This window comes from Hibiscus syriacus, unplaced genomic scaffold (genome assembly GCF_006381635.1).
Source record: "Hibiscus syriacus cultivar Baekdansim isolate YM2019G1 unplaced genomic scaffold, ASM638163v2 tig00111941_pilon, whole genome shotgun sequence".
NCBI lineage: Eukaryota > Viridiplantae > Streptophyta > Magnoliopsida > Malvales > Malvaceae > Hibiscus > Hibiscus syriacus.
In genome coordinates, this window is record NW_024063217.1 from 993883 (window position 1) to 1009696 (window position 15814).

Below are 15814 nucleotides of genomic sequence, written 5' to 3' on the forward strand. Positions count from 1 at the left end.
ATGTCATTCATTAATCATACCAGTAAGGACAACCATACATCACAATCACCAAATTGTCTTCTTGCAGCCAACGAAAGAGCTAACATGATCTCCTTCCTCTCTCTTTTCAGAAAGGGTTCATGTAGTCGAACAAACTGGACTGGTCATTGGCTTCATTTCTATAGAAGTTCATGTAATTTGCATGTCTTGAGTAAGGAGACATGCAGTCAATGCAACCGAGATCATCATATTCGATTTCCCCAAAATTCAAGTACAATGAGCTGGGGGAGAACTTGGTCTGTTCATGTTGCTGCCACAGGGTCATTGAGCTCGGAAACTGATGTTGTTTGAAGTGAGGGGCTGTTGTTTCACATACCTGTGGATAATCCTGCCATGTGCCAATGAATTGTTAAGAGAAGAAACCTAAAGAAACATTTAACAAGTACTGAATCTTCGAGTTCTATTTTTCTTCCTTCAGAACAAGTTATATACCTTTGAAGAATCAAGAATTAGATCGGGTGAGACCCAAATGCCGCCTGGCTCGGCATTGACAGAAACAGGCTCAAATGGGGGCACTTGGGTGACTTCACGAGGAGAAGTGACACGGCTTGAATAATTGCTCGTTTGATTAGGGTAACTTGGTTGGCACGAATGTCACCAGAATTGCTCAATGACTGGTTGCAGGTCCTTGTCACGGTAAGTTCCACACCGGTTGAACTACTTCCGACCCTTTTGGCTTCCGGTTCTCCACGAGCATGACTTGCCTTCAGCTCATTCCTTTTCACAACACGGCACAAGGCAAAAGCTCCCTGAACAGTATTAAAGCAACCGGTCATATAATCTTTTCAAAGAATCGAAATGCAAGGACAATGAAGAATCATGTCCATATATGTTCTATGTTTTCACCTGATTAGTTGATCCTCGAGAAGTCTCATCCCATCCGCGAGGCGATACTCATGCATAATCCAATCCGTTCGATCCCCTAAAGGGGCACGTCCACGGTAGAACACTAGTGTCTTCCGGTAGCCACTCACAAAAGATTGACACACCACTTTCCTGTCTTTTCCCGTAGCTTTCCAGTGGCTCGATTCGTTCTCGAGCCACTCGGATACTTCCGATCCCGCGGACTGAAAAAGAACCATTCCAAATCCTGTTTCGGAAGGAACGACTTCTCTGCAAAACGCGAATCGAATTCATTTTCAATTTCTCCATTAAAAAAACAAATTTACGAATAGTATACCAGGCAAGTCCCAAGGATCAAACTTGTACAAATCAATCACAGGAATCACTTCAAGCTCGATTTCAAGTCCTTCGGTTTTTCTTTTCAAGTAATAGCCTATCAATTCCTCATCAGTGGGATGGAACCGAAAGCCTGGTGGCAGTGAAGCTCCTCCCATGAAAGAACAAAAATCTGCCTCTAAAAGCCAAAGCCGTATCTAATAAAACTCTGGAAAAATCCAAAAATAAAAGCTTTTATCAACACTGGATTTTTTGTCAAGAACCGAGTAAGATTTCCCGCAGAATGCACCCTGTTAATAGCATAATCATCGTCTTTGGAATATAAAGTTGGTTTTTTTTTCAGTGAAAGTGCCCTCCCCTCAGTTGTTTATGCCAAAATAATGTTGGATTGAAAAAGAAATTTGATTATAAAACCATACCCAGAACTCAAAACAGATAAAACTCTGCATCAGTTTATTGATTGTTCAACCAAAAACAAGAAAACAAACCCAGAATTTTCCAGAATTGGAGCCTAAGTAATCAAAATCTCTAGTGAAAATGTAATGAAAACAGAGGTTCGTGGGATATGTAGTATAAAGTGGTTGGACAAAACACACCGAAAGTGCTGAGATTCATCGTCTGAAGCTTGCCACTAAATTCCATAAAGCTTGAACCCATTCACACTTGGCTGAGTCCATACAAGTTTACTTTCGTTCATTTATGTCCTTTTAATTTAGTTTATTTACCAAACAAATAGATTCTGGAATATTAAATTCAGACTTCAACCTCACTTAAATGGTAACATGGGATTAGATTAAAGATGTTAATGGAACTCCATTTCTTAAATATTGCCATTAAGAATTTGGCCTTCCTGGAAAATAAACAAAAAAGGGCAGCCTCAAATAAGACAAGACGAGCCAACTTTCACCCCTCTTGCAACATTAAAACATGTGTACTTAAAAAGAACAAGACACCAAGGATTGATGGACCAGACATGTTTCGGCACGGAAGCTGCAAAATAACCGACAGGCGAAGTTTGAACGTAAGAAGATTGGGTTTACAATCGAGTGCTTGTTTTCTGGGTCAAGAAATGGAATGGTTTAAGCAGACAGGATTATATATATCATATTAGTGGAAAGATTTCAAGTTGAAAAATCAAGTGTTTTCCACTTTTTAATTTGTCTTTTCTATTATAATTTCTATTTGCCGATAAATATAATCAGCATGACACGTACGAAGAAGTTTTAAGAATGTTTCTGCTTGGTGTTTTCTGCTGCAATGCTGAACTGGTTGATTATGTCTTGGAGCAAACATGGAAACATGTTGGCGACGATCGACAATATGAAAGGAAACGATTACCAGTGTCACAGCTTCCTTACTTGTCAAATATCTATCAGGGTGAAAATGATATTATGTCCGATCCAATTTGGTATAATAATATCTATGTTAAAAGTACATAAATGAACTCTCGATTATAGTCTGTTGCTTTGTTGAATCCCTTGACTATTAAAAATTATAAAATGGTCCTTAATTATAGGTCGTTATTTTATTGAGTCACGCGATTGTTAAAAGTTATAAATATTGTCACCCAACTATTCACATATTTTAAACTTCTCGTTTTTTGTAGAAAATTGACAGCCGTCTAAGCTAGACATTAACATGTTGACTAAGATATGATAAAATCTCATCTCAAAACCGCTTGAGCTATATTTTATGGATTGATTCTCCGCTTATATTATGTCGTCGAGTAAGTGCTTGAAACATTATGCCGTTAAGTTAGTGCTTGAAAGCAACGATGGTATCAGTAAACATAATTAAAATAGTTTTCATCATATTTTAGTCAATAAATTAACGTCCAACTCATACGAACATCAATTTTTTAACGCAAAAAGACGACTTTGGAACATATAAATAGTTGAGTGATTATTTTGTAACTTTTAATAATCATAGGAGTTAACAAAACAATACCCTTTAATCAGAAGACATTTTGTAATTTTAATACTCATTGGACTCGATAAAATACCATCTTATAATTGATGATCATTTGTGTACTTTACTCTAATATATATTTATGTCCTTTAAATATTTAGGGATAATTATAGAATATCCTTCTTTTATATATATTAATTAAACCTCCATTTTATCTAATAAAAATAAAAATTATATATAATGTGTATTGAAATAGGACGAGACAAGTTGGATGTCGGTGCGGGTTTTAATCTTAAATATTTAAATGGATATTGGGTCGGGTTGAATGAAATGTCCCTAAATCAAAATTGAGTTAGATGAAGGGCGAAGAAATGTAATTTCAAATCGACAAAATCTCAACCCGACCTTAATTATGTGCATCCATAACCCATGGAGCTAAGATAAACAACATATAAATTGTTAAATATTTTTATTTTCTAAGATATAAATTATAATATTTATTATATATTAATTTATATAAATCAACGACTTAATAGTTAAGATTTTTTTTTTGAATTCACATATTTGAGCATAGTATATGTCAGAAGTATAAATATTTATTATTAAATAATTAAGAGTTTTTTAATAGATATTATATTACATTAATTTTAATTTTCTAATAAAATATAAAAATACTTATTATAACAATAATAATATCAATAAATTAATGCTGATTCAACTTGTTAAATGTTTTACTTTTAACTCCAGCATAAACAACTAACATGTCTTTCCCAGCTAAGTAATTTGCTCTCCATAATCAACAATTGTAAATCTGGGGAATGAAATGAATCCATTATATGGTTTTCATGGGTTTTCAGATAAGGTTACCAAATATCTATGGCGTATGTATCCACCGCCATACATACACGAAGGCATATCAGATATTTTCCTCATTCCTTCACTCAAAACACTCTCCCATGGCTCCTACACTATCCACTGCTCTTGATCTCCATTTCCCCATCCCTCAATCCCATAGCAAAAGGCGCATCTTCTTCACCTGACGAAAACTCACCATTTACTGCAACTCCACAAACAAAACCCACTTTTACCAAAACCCCATCTTTGTCGGAGCAACTTCGGCCACTTTCGACCACCACGCTTCCCAACAAGGACCAAGCTCGTCTCTTGTCGAAGCCAAAGTCCACATGGGTGAACCCCACCAAGCCTAAAAGATCCGTTCTCTCACTTCAAAGGCAAACGCGTTCTCTTTATGCACACAATCCCAAAGTCAGGGAGCTGAAGCTCTTTGCAAAAAGGCTGAGTGATTGCAGTGAAGATGCTTTCATAACCGTTCTCGACGAAATCCCACTCGAGAAAATGCACTTCTGATTCTCAACAGCTTGAAACCATGGAAAAAGAGTCACCTTTTCTTCACCTGGTTAAAGACCAAGAATTTGTTTCCTATTGAAACCATATTCTACAATGTCACCATGAAGTCTTTGAGGTTTGGGAGACAGTTTGAGCTCATTGTGGAGCTTGCTAATGAAATGGTAAGCAATGAGATCCCACTTGATAACATTACTTATTCAACCATAATTACTTGTGCCAAGAGACGCAATCACTTTGATTAGACTGTAGAATGGTTTGAGAGAATGTATAAAACTGGTTTGATGCCTGATGAAGTTACTTATTCTGCTATGCGAAATTGGGGAAGGTTGAGGAAGTAGTTGGCTTATACGAGAGAGGGGTAGCTAGCTGTTGGAGACCTGACCCCATAGCTTTCTCTGTTTTAGCAAAAATGTATGGTGAAGCTGGAGACTATGATGGTATTATGTATGTTTTGGAAGAGATGAAGTAGCTCGGAGTCCGGCTGAATTTGGTTGTTTACAATACTTTGTTGGAGACTATGGGGAAGGCTGGGAAGCATGGTTTAGCAAGAAGCCTGTTTCAGGAATTGCTTGATTCTGGTTTAACTCCAAATGAGAAGACTTTAAATTCCCTTGCCAAGATATATGGAAAGGTGAGGTGGCATTGGAGCTACGGGAAGAAATGAAGTCGAAAAACTGACCGATGGACTTTATTTTGTATAATATTTTGTTACCATGTGTGCAGACGTTGGCTTAGTTGAGGAAGCAGAGCAGCTTTTCGTGGATATGAAGCAATCGCGACATTGCAGGCCGGATAGCTGGAGCTTCACGGTAATGGTGAAGATATATGGAAGTGGAGGGAATGTCGGTAAGGCAATGGAGTTTTTTTGAAGAGATGTCTGAGGTTGGTGTTGAGCTAAATGTAATGGGAGCCACTTGTTTGATTCAGTGCTTGGGGAAGGCTGGAAGAATTGATGAGTTGGTGAGGGTATTTTATGTATCAGTTCAACAAGGAATCAAACCAGATGATAGGCTCCGTGGATGCCTGTTGTCCGTTGTGTCACGGTGTGAGAGCAAGGCAGACATTGATAAAGTTCTTGCTTGTATGCAGCAAGCGAATCCTCGGTTAGTTGCATTCGTGAGATCGATTTCAGATGAGGAATATTGTCTTGACACTGTTAAAGAAGAGTTCAAGGACATCATTAGTGAACTAAAGATGATGCCAGAAGACCGTTCTGTAATTGCTTGATCGACATATGCCGAAGTAAGAATCTCCATGAGAGAGCACATGATTTGCTTTATCTTGGAACCTTGTACGGATTGTACCCAGGTTTACACAATAAAACTGCAAATGAATGGTTTTTGGATGTCCGATCGCTCTCTGTCAGTGCTGCACAGACGGCTCTTGAAGAGTGGATGGGGACTTTGGCCAAAACTGTTAACCGTGAAGAAGCATTGCCAGAGTTGTTTTCAGCTCAAACAGGTACCGGAACCCATAAATTCTCTGAAGGACTGTCAAATTCATTTGCTTCTCATTTCAAGAAACTTGCAGCGCCTTTAGGCAGAGTGAAGAGAAAGTTGGTTGTTTTGTGGCAACAAGGGAGGATTTAGTGCCATGGTTACGATCAAGGATTCCATCACTCGCTGTTTTGGTTTAAGATACTTGCAAAGATATGAACCATAGTTGGAAATGTTATAAATGCTTCTGCCATCGGTTACGATAAGCATAAACTGCGAAACAAGCCAGTTGCAGTAGCTACTTGTGCGTGTTTATTTAAGCTCTAGTCTCTAACTGTTTTACAGATAGCATCATAGCTGATTATCAGCAATAGCAGATATTTCCTGATCTGTTTCCAATCAAAGCAACTCGTCAAGGTTGGAACAATTGTTTGCATCGTTAGGAAGATTTTATTTACAAAAATGAACTCGAAAACAATGTCTGGATGCTTGTTCATTTGTAATTTTACTTTGTACCAGTTTTACAGACAGCTGATTATCAGCAATACCATATGTTCTTTTCATATGTTTTCAATTAAAGGAATTCCATAAAGTTGCAGTGGTTTGTATGAGCAGAAAAAGGACTTGAAACCGCAATGTCGGGAATTCGACCTTCAAGAGTACAGATGCTAAACTTTGGACGAGAAAATGCTCAAAGTTCAGTAACTATATCTAATATTTGTATTCCCACCAAATTACAGAAACTATTTTCACTTTTTAGTCTTTTTGGCTCTAAAAGAAAGAAAAGAAGGCACATTGAATTGAACCACCATCCCGCCTATGCAAAAACCTCTAAGAAAGCATGTCTTTAAAGGAGAAACTAAAGAGAAACTGAAACAAAAAGACTTATCTCTTCTTTTCGGTCTCGGAGGTAACCTCATCTCCAGATCTTCTCCCCTTTTTTCCTGAAACAAAATTCCAGGCATCTATTCGACTCCTGAGGACTAATCTAACATTAGACTTGGTTTAGTATCATCTGGACTTCCTGCTACCAATTGTATGCTTATGGTGTAAGACCCCTTAAAGAACACTAGTTTGAGAGCCATCAAAAATGGACCAGCACCCATATTTGCCCCCAAGTGCTTGCAAAGAGCTTGACTTCAAGAACTTTTAACTTCTGAGTTCTGTGTCAATTGCTTTATAGAAATTGCTTGTGAGCCCAGCATGTGAAGAGTTTCATACATACTTTCCAGATGACTTCCAAATTCTTCCTTCCAATGATATCACCATGACAGTAACATCATCATGATACTTTCGTCGATCGCCTGTAGGGATGTCTAGTAATTCATGGAAATCCATGCCTGCAGAAATCCAAACCAAGATAAAATTCAGTTTAGGAATAAAGATCGTCAGATAAAATATACAGTGCAAATCTATTTTATGTGCAATATTTTCAGTTACAAAAAAAAGGTCATGAATCATGGAGTTACGAAATCTTTCATGTTTCATCTTAACAGCTAAACCTTCAATTGTTTTTAGTGACTAAAAAGTTTAACCCAAATTGAAAAGCCAGCTCTTCAGCCTCTTATACCAATGAAAAGCTTGAATTTGAGATTTCCAACCTTCTACACAATATATATTGGTAAAAACGGGATTAAAATCCAGAAGAGAATAGAGGGGATGGAAAGAACAATCTGCCACTGAAGATTATGTTATCCTTGAAACCCGAACACCAAAATGCAGTGCTAAACACTTCAAATAAATAATTGCCTACACAATGGAACTGAACTGCAGAAAACTTTACTACTTGAGCAAAAGCTACAGGTAACCACGTTATGCAAGGCAACAGCAGAAATAGACTAGTTAAACGATCCCATCTAAGTGGAATCATCCCCATGTGGCAATCCACTGACGTCAATAAGTTCCTGTTCGACTTATAATTAGTTCCTCGTTATAGACGAGGGAGCAGGGATAATAAGCAAGTTACAGAAAGAATGTTTACCAGCTTTCTTGGCAGCATGCATAAGAACCTCCTCTATCAGGTGTTGTGCAGGATCTCCATCTGGAAACTTTTCCATGAAACTCTCAACCAGAGAAACCACTTCTTGGTTGCTCAGATACTGATATAATCCATCAGATGAAAGGATTAAAAATTGATCCCTGGGGCAAAGTCTATGGTGACAAAGAGAAGGCGAGCAGGATATATATGGTGCCGTACCGATGTACTCATTCCGAAACATCTCCAATAATGCATCATTCAACTTGGGCTGCAAAACGATGGGACCATGTTATTGCCTAAGCTGGTTGTATTCCTTAAATATTTAACATGATATGACATGTGATACAATCCTGTTTCCTCCTCTACCAGTCTCCCTTGTGCCCCCCTCTCTCATCCGCAAAAAAAAAACATGTATAATTTGTACTTGTTTGAAAACATTTACATTAAAATGTTGGATAGCGATTCCTTTTTCTTTTTTTTTTGTCTGAAAAAATTTAATTTTCCCCAGAGAAAAGGCAGGTAAATTTGAACTCTTCTTAACCTTCTGGGTTTCCTTTATAGCTTATTCTCAGTAAATAATTCATAAGCCACTCAATTCCTTGATTAAACACAATCTATCATAGATACGATTCAACACTTTAATAGTGAAAAGGCATGTGAAAGAACCTTTTTAAGAAATCCAGCACCAAATGCTCGGGTAACTTTAAGTCGACCTTTCACTCTGTCATTGGCAATGCAGTGGATGTCATCTGGATGCTCATTCTTGATTCTTATGACTTCCTGCACAAATTAAAAGTCAAATTCAGCAAATGCAACAAATAAATTAGAACTAAATACAGATTCAACTGCTAATCTTTCTTTAATGTCTGAAACAACAAACACCACAGAAGCTGCAATTTGAGTGAGCAAAGAATATAATCATTCATCATTAGACAAGTACATCCAAGCAATATTATTATTGATCATTAAAAGTCATCATTACAAGAGCAAGACCTCTTTAACCCAAAATAACAATAATATTAATCCAATTTTTTAGATCTAGATCCGTGTAAAAAAAGGCTGGCTTTCAAAACATTGCCTATTCCCAAAATTTAACGCTTACCAATTTTCCATACCATCCTAGAAGTAGAAGATATAGATCCATATCTTTACGGATCTCTTTCCCTAGACAACCCACATGCTTGTTGGAGCTGTGCTCAATTAAGTATAGAAATTTCTAGTTTTTCTTCTAACCAAAATGCTAAGTAAATGTAAATCACTCAAAACCAACACCAGATGAAAATGCCAGTCAATCTTAAAACAACTGCAAAGGCACCAGGTTTCCAATTCTAACAAACTATAAGACCCTCTCTAAACTGTTTGTTAAAAAACTCTAAAGATTTAACTATACTAAACAGTTTTAATATGCAATAGGGAAGTTATAAAAAGCAGTATAAATGACTTCTACAAGATTTAAATAGACTCGTTTAAGATCTGCTGTCCTTTTGTTAGATAAATTTCCTGGAGACAACGGATGACGGATAATGTATTGCCTTAAGGACCAGATAACAGATGTTTTACAAAATGCATGATCTGCATAAGAATTAATCTAAAGAGCTCCACTCCAAATGCACCCAACAGGCCAACACTGATACTGCACAGGTCATTCCAGAACAAGAATCTCGTCTGCTTAAAATTAGACTCCCTGAATTATCAAAATCAGAAGAATAAAGTAGAATTCGAAATACTTCAAATATGTCGGTTATGACACATACAATGGCTAAAGGCATAACTGAGGTAAATGAAACTACATGTCTAATGTGTTCAGAGGAAAACTATAGCATTACTAAAGGAACAACAATCTACACAGAACATTCCAGTAACTCATTAAATCTTTCAAAGAAACTCAAGTAAAAATAAAAGTAACAGTCTGAGTTGTAACTGTTATTTTCCTAATGATCTAGGAATCATCTATGAAGCAAAACTTGGGTCGCATAAAATCCAAACCTATACAACTCAGGAGATTGATGCCAGCTTAAGCAAAGAAAATTGTCAAGCAACATAATCGTTTTAATGAAAAATGAAGATTTTAAGCACTCAAAGATGATGGCAGACAACAAAAACTGCACTCAATTTTTCAATATTCAGAACATACTTCTTCAATGCTGGTGCTATGATCAGTTGACAGCTGCAGTGCGGTCAATCTCATGGACCGAGCAGAAGCCTCATTAACTGGCTTAACTGTGTTTCCAACCGGTGCCAGTGTCTCCTCCATTATACCCTCCATGCTTGATCCATTTTCCTCGTGCTTTCTTCCCTCCATACTGGAACCAACATCTTCTGCTTCATACTGTGCAACAATTGCCCTACTATCCCCCACATTCATCACATACACATCCTCATCCCTCATCAAAACAACTAACAAACACGAACCCATCAAAGCAAGCTCTGGATTTGTATCAAGCACCTTATCTGTCATATCCAAATATGCTAACTCAGTAACTTCTAGAGCCCTGGACAAAGCCCCCAAAACCAATTCAGGATCAACTGGACCTTCTTTCCTTCTCCTCCCAGTCTTTTGAACCCTCTCCTCGACTCTTTTATTTACCTCCTCAACCTTCTCCTTCTCTTCCAACCGAAACCTCCATGGAAACAATAAACTCTCAGATACCTCTCTATGCTTTGACAATCCCTGCTCAATTTTGACAGCAGCAACCACCTCCTACTCACATCAGACTCTTCTTTGCTCACAGTAATTGCATCACCCACCGAAAACGCAAACCTATCAGACCCTGAGAGATCCAACCCATCTTCCGGGTCATCCTCGGCTAGAAACTCCCATAACCTCCTCCTCCTAGTCTCAGTCCCCTCGGGTTCAAATGTTACCCTCCTCACCCTCTCCTGTACCACTCCACTCGATTCATTCTCCCCAATTAACCCTGCCCTGCACTCACAACCTCCTCAATGGAACTATTCCGATTCGCAGTTTCACTATCAGTTTTATTTAAACTATTTGTAGCTATTAAAATGTTGGGTTGGTTAGTTTTATTTTCAGCTTCGATTTCATTTTCAGTTTTATTTTCAGAATCTTCATCAAGTTCCCAAAAAAGACCATGGAGTTCATGGAAAACAGCTCGATAGAGATTACCCATCAAGAATTCGGGTGCGTCCGGCCCATTAAAACCATCGTAAATCCCAACGAACAGCCACCCTTGCTTCTCCGAAACTACGACGTGAACCCGATCCTCCCCGGCCTTCCCTAATGCCCACTGCACATCCCCACCGGTCTTCTCCTCAGCCTCTTCTTCCGCCGTCTCCGTGCCGCCGGAATTCTCCCTTTTACCTACGAAATTCAACACCGGAACCACCCAAGGCCGTTTCTTCTCGGAGAAATTTCTCAAGATCCCCGAAATGCTCTTCTTTCTCTTCTTCTTGACATAAATGCCACCCAAGGGTGCCGAGAAATGTACTCTCCCCTCAGGACCCGGGTTGGTCTCCAGTGGACCAGAAACCGCCCCGCGCTCTAACGGACCCGACATGAAGAACCCACTCCGCTCGACCGGCTCATGAGCTCCTCCACGTGGGACCGGCTGCAGTGGCAAGGCACAAAACGATGACGTGCTCTCGAAGCCATTCCCGCTAACGATGCTGCTCTTCACGCCGTAACCGAGGGTGTTCTCAGTGGCATCGTCGTAAATGTTGTCAAGTTGGAGGACAGTTCTGGGGGTGGAGGTATTCGCACTGACGGAGGCTCCGGATATGGCCTTGAACAGGGTTTCGGGTGTGGTTCGGGTTTTCGGGTCGTGCGAGGGAGAGAAACGCAGAGAGTTCGAAGGAGAAACGAAACGATCGGAAGGAGTCGGAGAGAGGAAGCGATTGGAAGATCGAACATAACAAAAGGAGTGACCAAGTGTCTCATCCAACGGCTCCGATTTAGCGAAGATCAGGTCGGCATGATTCTCCGGAGGCCGGTTTGACCGGTCTGTCACCGGATTAAAACAAGGGCAGAGCGTAGAAACTCCACTTCCCATCACATTTGATTCATTCCTCTCCCTTCCTCTCCTTTTCAACAAAATTTCTTTTATACTCAAAAACAACAGAAAAAAAACAAATAAATAGAGAGAGGTGCTGCTGTTTTGCTGCGAGAGAGAGAACCAAAACAGGAAACTAATATGTAATTTGAATTTTCTTTTGCTTTTTGTTTTTTCTTCTTCTTCTCCCTTTTTTTTTTTAATTTAAACTACCTGAGTGGACTTCTTTCTCCAGTTTGAAATTTCTCTCTTTTTTCTCTTTTTTAATTCTCAGCAGTTGGTTCGGGTAAACTATATGTTTAGTACCTAAATTTTAATTTATTCCGTTTTAATGCCTAAACTTTAATTGTTTTCAAATCATATCTAATATTTAGTTTATATTTCATTTTGGTATTCATTATTTAAAACTGAACGATGATATATTGATATTAACATGTCACCATAAGATAATGTCAGATCATCATTTAAAAGATTAAAAAAATCACATCAACAATTATGTTAAGTTTTTAACGATGGTACAAAAATGAAACCTAAATTATATCTTATATATGATTTAAAAAAATTGAGTACCAAAATAAATAAAAGTAATAATTTAGGTACTAACATGTAGTTTACCCCTTTTCTGATAAAAATAAATAAATTTAGAAAATTGAGCAAAGACGTCCTTAAAGGGGAGACGCCGAGAGGGGGAGGGGGTTTTCTTCATGGCTTTAAGGAAAGTGGTAGGGTCAAAATGCGGGAAGGAAACCGAGGAGTGAAGGGGTCGTCCTTTCTAGGGATACTTTTGTCCGTTTCGTTGTTTGGTCAAAATAGACCCTTGTTGGGGCTCCCTTCAACCTTAGGCCCACCCAAACGCCCTACCCTCAAACGAATTGACTGTTTTACCCCTTTATTATTTTACCTCCAATCACATTGCAGTCGAAGTTCAAATCCTATACACGATACTCTTTAAATCATGTTTTGCATTTTCTTTTTGTTGCAACAAATTTGAAATTAAAAAAATGATTCAACTTTTTATTGATTTAAGAGATTTTTTATTTGAAAATTAATTCATTACAATTTACATAAATGCACATTATATTTGAGAATATAAAATCAGTTTTATATTTTGAACATCTTTTAAAGTTGTCATAAATAAGTCATCTTATAGATATCTACACGTGTTTTTGTATTTAACGTTTATTCATTTTTATTGAAATTTTAAATAAATTCAATGGCGAATTGTTGATTTTTGAGAATATGTCTATCTGTAAAGTTGATTTATCAATTTGTGAGAATCTGTCAGTCTGCTAACATGTTTCTCGTGATTTACGTAAATGCATTAAACGTTTTCGAATGGAAAGTTAGTTTCATATCTTTTTAGATTTTTATGAATAAGTCTCTCTATAGGTAATTACACGTGTTTTTGTATTTAACATTTATTAATTTTCATTTGAAATTTAAACAAATTCAACAATAAACTGTCGATTTATAAGAATCTATCTATATGTAAAGTGATTTATCAATTTGTGAGAATTTGTCAGTTAACTAACATGTTTCTCGTGATTTAGGTAAATGCATTAAACGTTTTCGAATAGAAAGTCAGTTTCAGTTTCTTACTTTTTTAGCTTTTTATGAATAAGTCTCTCTATAGACAATTACATGTAGACAATTACATGTGTTTTTGTATTTAACGTCTATTAGTTTTCATTTGAAATTTAAGCAAAATCAGCAGTGAATTGTTGATTTATAAGAATATGTCTATATGTACAGAGATTTGTTTGTTTGTGAGAATCTGTTAGTCTATTAACATTTTTCTCGTGATTTAGGTGAATACATTAAACGTTTTTTATAGAAAGTTAGTTTCATATATTTTTAGTTTTTTTATGAATAAGCCTCTCTATAGATAATTACACGTGTTTTTGTATTTAATTTTCATTTGAAATTTAAACAAATGCTACAGTGAATTGTTGATTTATAAGAATCTGTCTGTCTATCTGTAAAGTGATTTATCAGTTTGTGAAAATATGTTTGTCTATTAAATTTTTTCTCGTGATTTAGGTAAATATATTAAACGTTTTCAAATATAAAATTAGTTTCATACCTTTTAAGATTTTTATGAATAAATCTCGCTATATAGACAATTGCACGTGTTTTTGTATTTGACGTTTATTAGTTTTCTTTTGAAATTTAAACTAATTCATCAGTGAATTGTTGGTTTATATTAATTTGTCTATCTATACAGTGGTGTATAAGTTTATGAGAATCTGTCAGTCTATTAACATTTTTCTCGTGATTTAGGTAAATGCATTAAACGTTTTCAAATAGAAAATTAGCTTCATGCCTTTTTAGATTTTTACGAATAAGTCTCTCTATAAACAATTACACATTTTTTTTATATTTAACATCTATCAATTTTCATTTGAAATTTAAACAAATTCAGCAGTGAATTGTTGGTTTATAAGAATCTATCTATCTGTAAAAACTGATGTATCAGTTTGTGAGAATCTATCAGTTTATTAACATGTTTCTCGTAATTTAGGTAAATGTATTAAATGTTTTCAAATAGAAAATTAGTTTCATACCTTTCTCCCAACAAAGATTTTATACGTACATAAAGACTCGAACTTGAAATCTTGTTTAAAGGATATTAAGTTGTTTACCACTAATAAAAAAATATATTTTCTTGAATTTAATATTTATAAAACATGAAAAAGACTAGTCTTTATGGACATTAAAATACCATTTTTTATATAGAAAATACTATTTTTCTCTCTTAGATCATGTTTTACATTTTATTAATTTGTTATTTGATACTGTGACCATTGGGTAACACTTATGTTTAATTAAGTAAAATACCAAATATATTTATAGTTTAAATTTATCATTTAATTTTAAATTACTTTTTTTTTAATTTATCTAACTATATTTTCATTAGTTCGATATAGTTAATATATTAATGTTTATTTTATCGAGTACTAAAATTTACTTATTTCAAAAGCATTAAATTAAATATTTTAATACTACATGTTTTAATTTTTAAAGGCTTAAATATACAAAAGGTGCCCAATGTATGTTTTTGTTCCAGTTTAGTGCCTAACGTTTATTTCGTTCTAGTTTGGTGCCTAACGTTTCATTCCGTTAATAAAAATCGGTCAAGCTATGACAGACCGTTAAGTTTGGCCGTTAAGTGACACGTGTCACAACCTGGTAAATTTATTTAAATTAAAAAATTAAAATTATATATATATATATTAAAAAGAAAACACAAATTTTGAAATAAACCCAAAACTTTAAAAACCTTCATTTCAACCCCTAAACTCACGCCGACAAAGCTCCACCCAAACTCCCTCCCCTTGGTGACCAACCCCCCCATGAAATCGTGACCAATCGACGGTCGATCGACCGTCGAAATCGTGGGAGATCGCGATTTTTATCATAGGGTTCATGGGGTATAAAATGTTGATTCGTCATTGATCGACCATCGATCGATCGTAATTTCATGGGGGTTTTGGTTGCCGAGGTGAGGAGAGGTCAGGTGGAGCTTCGTCGACGGAAAAAGGCAGCGATCGGCTTGGGTTTAGGCAGTAAATTGGAAATTAACGGGTAAATTAACGTTGTTGACAACCCGAACACCTAAATGAGTAACAGAATGAATCGTTAGGCACCAAAATGGGACGAAATAAACTTTAGGCACTAAACTGGAACTAAAGGAATGGGTTGGGCACCTTTTGTATATTTAACCTATTTTTAAACAAAAGAAAAAAATGAAGGGCAGTTTGGTCTTGAAGGAATATAAAACTTACGGGCCAAAAATCCTTTAAAGTAAACAAGGGAAATGGTAATGAGGCCCAAGCCTAGAAAAGAACGAACCACTGCTGCCATCGGGTCCTGGTCCAATATATGCAATCGTGTTC

The 15814-nt window shown here is 36.4% G+C and overlaps 1 protein-coding gene and 2 pseudogenes across 1 annotated transcript; 1 reads left to right on the plus strand and 2 right to left on the minus strand.

Moving 5' to 3' along the window:
- Positions 1–80: 80 nt before the first annotated feature.
- On the minus strand, positions 81–1376 carry LOC120173050 (annotated as a pseudogene).
- A 2660-nt stretch (positions 1377–4036) lies between these two features.
- LOC120173118 lies at positions 4037–6571 on the plus strand (annotated as a pseudogene).
- A 473-nt stretch (positions 6572–7044) lies between these two features.
- LOC120173117 (protein phosphatase 2C 29-like) lies at positions 7045–12016 on the minus strand. Its single transcript, XM_039180391.1, is given in 6 exon segments — positions 7045–7270; positions 7912–8176; positions 8575–8688; positions 10043–10584; positions 10587–10829; positions 10832–12016. Coding segments are annotated over 6 exon segments (2376 nt in total). The 5' UTR covers positions 11919–12016; the 3' UTR covers positions 7045–7145.
- Positions 12017–15814: the final 3798 nt, after the last annotated feature.